Below are 9,398 nucleotides of genomic sequence, written 5' to 3'. Positions count from 1 at the left end.
CCTCACCTAGTCACTGGCTGGGAAAGCACACTTCAGTAGTGGCTTCCGCCAGGGGTGCTCAACCCTGGCAGAATATTAGAATCACTTACAGAAATTAAAAAAACATATATATATATATATATAAAATGTATATATTAATGCCCAATTTCCACCCCGGAACATAGACTAACTCAGGACCCTTGCTAACGACATGTCAATGTAGGCCCATTGACTGTTAACAAGCCCACCACTCTGGTGCGGGTCGCTGATGGTGGGTGAGGCCGTGCGTGGGTGGGAGCAGGGGGCATATGGGAAATCTCTATACTTTCTGCTCAATTTTGCTGTGAACCTAAAACTGCTCTAAAAAATAAAGTCTATACAAAACTTGCTTTTAAAGCTCAGGATCCTAGGCATTAGTATCTTTTTAGAAGTTCCTAAAATTATTATAATATTCCAGCATGCCACCAGGGTTGAGGAACGATTGGTTTAGACTATTTGAGATTTCTCTCTGAGCTGGGGACAAAGTGACCTTTCTTAGAGGCGAGTATCTGAACGAAATGGGGATTACTGTTACAGAGGGGGGAGGGGATGGAGTTGGCACAGACCACGAGGCACCTGCTACCCTCACCAAGGTCCACAGTGCGGTCAGTCCAAGCCATCAGGGTGACTCCGGAGACATTCGGGGAAAGGAGGAGAGTCAGAGAAGGGCCATCCTGCGGTTGCCCGAGGGTGATGCTGGCCCATGGGAGTGGGAGATGGTACATTTCCCCGCTGTTCAACCTTGGCCAGAGGCTGCGGGTGGAGTCCGGGCAGTGGAGTGCAGGGAGCAGGGAGGCTGGGATGGGGGGTGGGGACACGCGTCCCTGCAGGTCGGGGTAGCTCTCGGGGGCTGTGGCCTACCTTCCCTCAGTCAGTTCCTCCAATCGGCCTCTCTCACTGCTGGGAGATCCTCCATCACCGAGCGGCACTGCCCTCCCGCCCGGGACTTTTCCCGTCTGTTTATTCCCGTGTTTAGCATCTGTGTCCGTGTTGCTGCCTGATGGCGACGGTCCTCTGCGGTTCCCAGCACCCTTTCAGCTCGCAGGGGTGGGGTACAAGACGGGATGTGAGCGCGGCGACCCGTGGGCAACCCTCTGCCTCCCCCTCCCCTGCTTCAGTGAACCCCCAAGGCCTGCCCTGAGCCGGGGGGCCTCCATTAGCAGAGCCTGGCCAACCTCCTGTCGGGTTCCCCACGGCTGTCCTGGGGTCAGCCCGTTGCTGCCGCAGCACCCAGCCTTTCCTAAGTCACCCCAATCGAACGTGGCTCCTCGACAGCACAGACCCTATCGCCCTGTCACAGCACCCAGGACAGTCCACTCAAAAAATATCGGCTGAACGAACAAATGAGCGGAGGAAATCTTCCTTTCTGTTCTGTAACGACAACAAAAGAAGGGACTGTGACCACAACAGACGGTTTGCTTGTTTTATGTCTGAGAATCTAAACACCAGAAGCTCCAGCTGAGATTCGGGAAGTCACGTCGGGAAGCACGGGGTGCCCTCTGTGCCCTCGGCCCAGCGTGACGGCGGTTTGTGAGGAGTAACCCGGAATGCCACCTGCTCTTGCTGGTGACCCGCGAGTGGGGATGGTTCTCGGCCATTTACGTTTTGGACAACGGCAGTTGTTTGGAAAGAATGAATCCGTTGTGCAAATATTTTTTCAGTCCATTCCTTAGTCCAGGAAAAAACAGTAGAAAGAGAAAACAGTAGATGGGATCACCGGGTGGAGGCAAGATCAAGGGGTTTTTCCATTGTTTTCTTTTGAGTTAAATCTAGTTTGGAAATAGGATTAGTCCAGAACGGGTCAGGTCTGGGACATCACAGTGAAACGGCTTAGATCGTTCTGTCTTGTTTTAAAGATAGTAAGTGGGAAGAAAAGGAGGAGGGAAGAGAAAGAGATGATGGTGATTTTTCCTGAAGGTGCTAATCTTCCCTCTGGAACAAGGCAGATCAGGTGTTTGGAAACCCCGAGCCGTCTCCTCCCCAAGCTGAGCGTTTCCAGCTCTCTCGACACATCCTCAAGCAAGGGTTTTGAGGAGACCCTCAAGTGCCACTGCAAGTGACACTTCCGTGATTTCAGGAAGGAGCAGATGCTCCCGAGACGCGGCCCCGGTGAGTGGCGCAGCGAGCCCAGGCGACACTGCTTCCCTCGGCTGGTTTCCTCATCTGGCTGCTGGTGGGTAGGGGTGGAGGAGAGAGGGGCGGGTCCGGCGAGACTCCCTCCCCCGCATCCAGCCGGGGGGGGGGGGGGGGGGGGGGGGCGGGGGGCACACCTTTGAGCAGGATATGGTCTTTGCTGTTAATACAGCTTAAACCGCCAGGAGCTCAGGGCCAGGGCCAGAGACTTTAATGTGGGAGGAGAATCCGGGGAGGTGGGAGAACAGAAGTGTGGGGTCCCGGGACCCCAGAGTTGAGGGGGAGGGTGTTGGAAGGAGGGGTGGCCGGGCAGGGCCTTGGGAGGCTGCGGCCACGACGGTGGGCCTGCCTACACGGGTCGGAGCCCGGATGGACGGGAGTGGTTTCTGCAGAGAGCAGGGGACGGACGGGCTCGGCCGGACGGGTCGGCAGGAGGAAGGAGGGCAGGGACATGAGGTAGTAGCTGCAGGGGCAGCAGGTCTGGAGAAGATTTTGGTTTTGTTACTATTCAGTTATTTGACTTTTGCAAAATAAGGAGCAGGTGTGCACAGTAGACATCCAGTGACACAGGGCCTTTCACCCTCTGCCCGGTCCCCCTTCGCTTCTCCTGGAGGGGACGAGGCACAGGTAGCAGCCAGCGGCCAGCCTCGGCCAGTCTTCCCCAGCTGCCCCGCTCTCCCCCGGCCTGATTCCAGGCTCCTGCTCTGGCCCGCGCCCTGATTCCCATGGTTGTCGCTGGACCCTGTCCTGGCCCCTCAGGCACCCCCGGGGCCCAGATGCTGCCGGCACTGAGGGTCCTAGGGCTGACCCCGGCTACCCATCCTCCGGCCCCAGGACCATCACTCTGGAGTCACCCAGGGGGTCATGTTGACCACCCACCGCGGGTCTCACCAGGGACCCCCACCTTGGCCTCCACGGTCACCCCTCCACTGGACACACCTGAAATGGAGCTGACGTCCCCAAGTCCAGGGGCCCTGGGGCTCAAGTGAAGCTCCGGGGGGTGGAGGGGAATGGGGGGAACCAGAGAAGGTGGGGGGCAGGGCTGCAGAGACACACACGCACGCACATTCCTGGGCTGCTGGGAAACTTTATTGGTCTCTACTCTAGAGAGGGAGGCGAGGATGCCCTCGGAGCAAGAGGGGTGCCAGGAGCAGCCGTCCAAGGGCGCAGCACAGCGAGGCCAGGGCAGCTTCAGTGACGGGGCATCTGTGGGGGACACGAGGCGTGGTGAGGCCCTTGCCCAGGGCCCAGCGGCTCCCTGCACTGCCGCCCCGCCACTCACCTTGGCCGGGCTCGGGGGGTATCTGGCTCTGAGGGCCTCCTCATTCAGCAAAGGCCTCACCAGGCAAGAGCGGCGGTGGGAGAAGGTCTCGAAGCTCTTCTTGCCATGGTAGGACCCCATGCCGCTGCCCCCTGCGGGAGGAGCCAGCTCAGCGTGGCCCCGAGACCCCGACGCCCCTCCTGCGCCCCTTCTCCGAGCGGCCTGGGGGTCCCCGATCCCTGGGGTGTCCGCCGAGGCATCCACGCCAGGAACAGTGGCCAGGAAGAGCCTCATCCCAGCCCCGCCACTAGGTGGCTCTGCGACCTCTGGCGCGTGCGGCCTCTCTCAGGCCCCAGGTGACCTCTGGGACCCTCTAGGGTCTCGAGGTTGAATGTGGCTGATGGATGTGCCAGCAGAGGGAGAGGTCAGTGGAGTCTGAGGCCCAGCCCAAGGGTGGGGGAGGGGACACCCGCGGGGGGCAGTGGGCCGTGAGCTCGGCCCCAGACTCACCCACGCCCCCGTAGGGCAGCGAGGGCACGGTCGTGTGGACGATGACGTCGTTGGCCGTCACCCCGCCACTAGAAGTCTCCGCGATCATCTTCTTAATCACCTGCAATAGCCCCGGGGCTCAGCCTGCGGCCCGGGACACCCAGCCCCTCCCCCTCCCCGTTGCCCGGGCGCGTCCTGGAGCCGCAAGGACGCGGGAGCTGGTGAAGGCAGAGCCCCGGCGCCGGGCCGCTCCCCGCCCCGAGCCCCAGGCTGGGTTCTCCACTCTCCCCACGTAGTTTTGTGGGGAGATGGTAAGAGCAGCAGTTCCCAGGACGGCGTGCGCGGCACCGAGGGGCTCATCATCATCTCATTCACGCTCTGTCCTGATTTCAGAGCTGAGAAGAGAGGGGCTCAGGAAGGTTAAGCGGCTTGCGGTGAACAGTGAGGCTGGGATTTGCTCCCAGGTCTGTGAACCCCTGGATCCTGTTTGCAGGAGCAGCGCGCCCAGGGCCCCAGGACCCTGGAGGAGGGTCCCCGGCTCACCTTGTCGTTTAGGGAGAACACATAGAGGGCCAGGGGCTTCTCGCGCTGGCTGATGAACTGGATGGCTTCCTCCAGGCCGCGCACGCATACGATGGGCATTATGGGCCCTAAGACCTCCTCCTGCATCACCGGGGACTGGGGGTCCACGTCCACGAGGATGGTGGGGGCTGGAGCAGGGAAGAAGCCGGCGTCAGCCAGTGCAGAGACCCCAGCCCAGGCGTCTGGTTTCTCACCCAGCCCTTTACAGACAAGGCCGGCAAGGCTCAGCGGGGCGGGGCAGGCACGGGGCCTCCTCCTGCCAGGCTCCATCCCTGCGGACCACGGAGAGAACCCTGGATTCACCTATACGGGGGGAGCCCGGGCTCCACACTTCAGGGGGCGGGCCCTGTGCCCCGCTAGCCACGTGAGCCCTGCTGGAGCTCTTCAGCCTCCTGGCAACTTGGGGGCCAAGTGGGGCCCCATCTGCTGACCCTCCAGCCCAGGCACTGCAGGCCCCTCCCGCTCGGCACACCTGGGGCTCCTGTGGCCTCTGCTGAAGCTGCCGGGATGCAGAGGAGGTGAAGCCTCCTCTAGGCCTTGAGGGGAGGGGCTTCTGGGCTGGGGAGGGGCCTCCCAGGGGCTGTGTCCAGCTCCTGCCCGCCGAGAGGCCCAGAGCCAACCCGGGGCCACTGGTGAAAGTGACGGACACACACCATGGGGCTGCGTCTGCTCTTCAGGGGTGTGTGCCCACCCGCCGCCCGCTCGCGGGGCCCCTGGCAGCCCTGGCGGGCAGGCGGTGCTCTCCTGAAGGGCAGCGCACACACCTATGTACCGGCTGGTCGCATCCCCGGTGCCCCCGTAGGCGACCTTCTGGCCTTCCATCAGGCCCATCACCCTCTGGAAGTGTAGGGAGTTGATGATTCTCCCGTAGTCGCGGGACTTCTTGGCATCCTCCCCGTAGAACTCCTGTGGAGGAGAGCCTCCAGGTGAGGATGTGGACCCTCATCACGGCCACAGGCTGTGAGGTCACTGGTGACCCCAACCTGGGAGCACACGTGGGCACCGCCCTGTGGGGCAGCAGTCAATGGCACAGCGACCCCGAGAACTACGGAGCTGCCGCACCCTGGGCGCCCCCCGACTTTCCTGGCACACGAAGTGCTGCAAGACAGCTGTGTTGTTTGAAAGAAATACACGCACAGCGTCTGGACATCACACTGGGACCAGACGCGTGCGTCTACAGCAAGGAGAATGGAGGGAACACACCAAGTCAGCAGCGACTGGCTTTAGGTGGTGGGATTCTGGGTGGAGCTTTTCCCTCTTCTTTATGCTTTTTAATCTTTTCCAAATTATCGACAGTGAGTGTGGATTATTTTCATGAGCAGAAAATAATGAGCCAGTCTTTTCTCAAGTCCACGTCCATGTCACCACCTGGCAGCCTGTCACCTGCCCCCGGGGCCAACACTCACCTTCAGGGACTTTGTGAGCTTCTCCACGACTTGGTTCTGGATCGAGGGGTCACACAGGATGTAATCGGGGGCCACGCACCCCTGGCCGCTGTTCATGAATTTCCCCCAGGCGATGCGTCTGTAAAAACCCCAGGTTAGATGACATATCGCCAGCCCGGGGGGGCTCCCCAGGAACAGACCTCTGGCTCAGTTAGCCCAGGGTCAGGGCACGAGGGGCTCTGCTGTGAGCTGTCCACCAGGGGGGCCCCTTAGCACCCCACTGGCTTCTAGATCCCATGACCCTGGACGTGCTCACAGGGCCTGCGGTGACCTCATCACTGACTGGCGGGGGGTGTCTGGCGTGGGCGGCCTTTATCCCCCTCTTTTCACAGCCTTGAGCCCTGCACGGCCAGGTGTCACTGTGCTCAGGGCCCCACACCCCAGAAGGCTACGTGTGCGGGACATGAGGGCGGGCAGGGCTGTCCTGGACCCCTCCTCTGAGGGAAGCCTTTCCCGCACCTCTTCTGTGAGCATGGTACCTCCAGCCCCAGCTCCCGCCAGGACCGCGGGTGCCCTGAGGGCAGGGGCCACGTCAGTGGCACTCAGAGTGAACTGCCGTCCGTCTGAGCTGGGGGGCAGCCAGGCCAAGCCCCTCACCTGCAGGCGACGTCCAGGTCACAGTCCTTGTCCACATAGCAGGGGTTTTTGCCCCCCAGCCCCAGCGTGACGGGGGTCAGGTGCTTGGCCGCAGCCATCATGACGATCCTGCCCACCCCGGGGCTCCCGATGTACAGGATGTGGTCAAATCTCTCCTTGAGCACCTCCGTGGTTTCGGGGACACCCCCACTGATCACCGGGTACAGATCCTTCCGAGAGAGGACAGAGGCGAGGCTCAGAAAGGACCACAGCCCCCTCCCCACGTGGCCGGGCCGTCGCCACCAAGTGGACCCCCTCTCTCGGCTCAGGGGCTCCAGTCACCCCAGTGGGAGTGGCCAGCTGTCCTCACCCCACCCGGGGCTTGGGCCCTGGCTGCAAGAATTCCCTATTTCTCAACCCCTGAAGACACGGCCCCACCCCCGTTCTCTGTGTGCCCTGGAGAGTCTGTCACCTTGTCCAGGTACTGGGGGAGGATGGTGGCCAGCAGGCTCGCTGTGTTCTCACTCAGCTCCGACGGCTTGAGGACCACCGCGTTCCCTGCAGAGCACACGGAATCAGGGCCATGCTGGGGCCACCCCCCTGCTCTGCCCTCCCAGGGACCAAGGGCGCATGGTGGGCGGTGAGGCTGTGTGGACATCTGAGCCTGGCTGGACCTGGGCACTGGGAAGCCTGGTCCCCACAGCCTCCTGTGAGAGCCGGACCCTCCTATGGCTCCCTGACCCCAGGCTGCCTCTTCGCACAGGCCTGCGCCCCCCACCCCAGGCCCTCCCCTCCGCAGTGGAGAAGAGGGATCCCTCCTGGCTCCCCGACCCAGAACGGGGCTCACGGTACCTGCAGCAATGGCGCCCACCATGGGCTGGATGGTGAGGCTGAAGGGGTAGTTCCAGGTGCCGATGATGAGAACCACACCCAGGGGCTCTGAGTGGATGTAGGGCTCATCCTGCTGGGTCTGGGGCGTCTTCTCCACGGGCTCGTCCGCAGCCCACTCAGGGAGTTTCTTGATCACGTAGTCGATCTCCTCCAGGACGTACACGATCTCCTCGTAGTAGGCGGTCCATTCGTTCTACAGCGAGAGGGCTCCGTGAGGCTTGCTGGCCCCAGGGTGAGGGCCACGCAGCCGGGGCTCTGAGCAGAGGCCCCAGGGCTGGCGGTGGTCCTTGGCTCGCTGCTTCCCAGCTTTGTGACCCCGAGTGAACCTCCTGACCTCAGTCTCCCAGTCTGCAAAATGGGAACATGACTGGACCTCATGCTCCAGGTGAGCCCATTGGACACAGCCTGGCTTGTTCTGCTGCCCACATGAAGGCGGCCATTCACCATGGGCTCCCCAGCCCAGTGGGCCAGGCAAGAAGGCACAAGGGGGCAGAGCTGAGGATTAGCCTTCGAGTGGTGGGTCTGTGAGGGCCCCTTTCTGCCAGTGCTGGGGGCCCAGACAGGTTGGACACATCGAGCATGAGGTGCCCTCGGGCACCCCAGACCTGAGTAGTGATTTGAGGGTCACTCAGTGAGTCGGAGGGAACTGAGCTGAGGGGTGTCCGGGAAGGCTTAGCGATGAAAACGAGACTTGAAGCCAGGACGGAGCCCTAAGAAGACCGCCCTGATGAAGTGGCTTCAGGAAAGAGGCCACCAAAGAGAGTCAGGAGAAAATCCAGGAGACCCTCAGCCAGTGGAGGAAGCCAGTGTGGGGGGCTTCCGAGAGACGGGTGCAAAGTGGGACACAGCTCTTCCGTGAACTTTGGCTGTGCAGAGCAAGACAGAAGTCGTGAGGTCAGCACTGGGTTTTCTTGCCTTTGTTTTTTGCTGTAAGATGAAAAATCTTGAGAGATTAAAAAAAAAAAAAAAATACAGCGGCAAAAGGCCAGGAAACGGTAGGGGGACGGGCTCCACAGGCCCTCTGCTCTCCTCCGAGGCCAGGCGGATGGCAGGGTGGAAGCAGGCCCAAGTGACTTGGGGGCAGCGAGGGGGAGGGGCTGAGTATTCGGAGGGGTCTGATTTTGCCCAGGGGTAGGAGAGGACGGGGAGGGAGGGAGGGAGGACGCCCAGCAGAGCAGGCTGCCCTCCGCGAAGCCAGGCTGGGCTGTTCCCTGGTGTGGAGAACCCAGCCCGCACGGGGCTGAGAGGTGAAGGAAAGAAGAGGCCGGAAAGGGGTGGCCTCGTGTGCTGGGCTGGGTGGAGAAGGGCGTGAAGCCAGGAGGGGGGATGATGGACCTGGCGCGTGGAACCTGGGGTGCCGCAGGACGCAAGGAGAAGCCGGCACGCCCCGTCTGAGCGGCTGCGCTTTCCCCTCCGTAAAAGGGTCCTGAGGCGCCCGGAGTGCTTTGGGGGCTAAGTGTCAAGGGCCGGGCGCAGAGCCTGGCCCGCGGCGCGCAGCCCACGTCCTGGGCGCACGCAGCCCTCTCCTGCCCGTGGCTGGTCGGGGCTCACCTTGCGGAGGTCGGCGGCCAGCGCGCCCACGAGGTCCTTCTCGCGCTCGCGGATCAGGCGCCGCAGCCCCTCCAGCTGCTGGACGCGGCACTGGAGCGGGCGCGTCTTGCCCGCGTTGAAGGCGGCTCTGGCCCGCTGCACCACCTCGCTGATTGTGTCCATGGTTCCTGAGGACAGAGAGCTCCTTGGAACCGGGAGGAGGGCGCGCGCTCCCCGGCCGCCCACTGGGACCCGGGGTCCCCAGGGCAGCACCCACCCGCACTGGTAATTTTATAGGAAGAGGAAGAGCTCCCTGGGAGCACCGGGAAATGGCCTCCTTTTGCCTTCTCAGCTCCCTAACCCTGTTGTCTTGGACTCTTCTGGCCATCGGCGTACTCCCTCCCTGAGCAGATGACAGACCCCCGCGGTGAGGACCCCAGGCAGCAGTGACCTGCAGTCCTAAGGGTGTCTAC

General features: G+C 62.1%; 1 protein-coding gene across 1 annotated transcript; it reads right to left on the bottom strand.

The window, feature by feature from the left end:
• Positions 1–3,342: 3,342 nt before the first annotated feature.
• Positions 3,343–9,108, bottom strand: ALDH3A1 (aldehyde dehydrogenase 3 family member A1; the record flags this gene model as incomplete). Its single annotated transcript, XM_082861636.1, has 10 exons — positions 3,343–3,357; positions 3,434–3,564; positions 3,923–4,022; positions 4,445–4,611; positions 5,248–5,389; positions 5,890–6,007; positions 6,526–6,734; positions 6,977–7,062; positions 7,357–7,588; positions 8,947–9,108. 10 exons carry the CDS (start codon positions 9,106–9,108, stop codon positions 3,343–3,345), a joined length of 1,362 nt encoding a protein of 453 aa, XP_082717762.1.
• Between the last annotated feature and the right edge of the window lie 290 nt (positions 9,109–9,398).

The sequence above is a fragment of the Leucopleurus acutus genome (assembly GCF_964270905.1).
Source record: "Leucopleurus acutus genome assembly, chromosome: 19".
Classification (NCBI taxonomy): Eukaryota; Metazoa; Chordata; class Mammalia; order Artiodactyla; family Delphinidae; genus Leucopleurus; species Leucopleurus acutus.
This window is presented reverse-complemented; position numbering and strand designations above follow the sequence as displayed.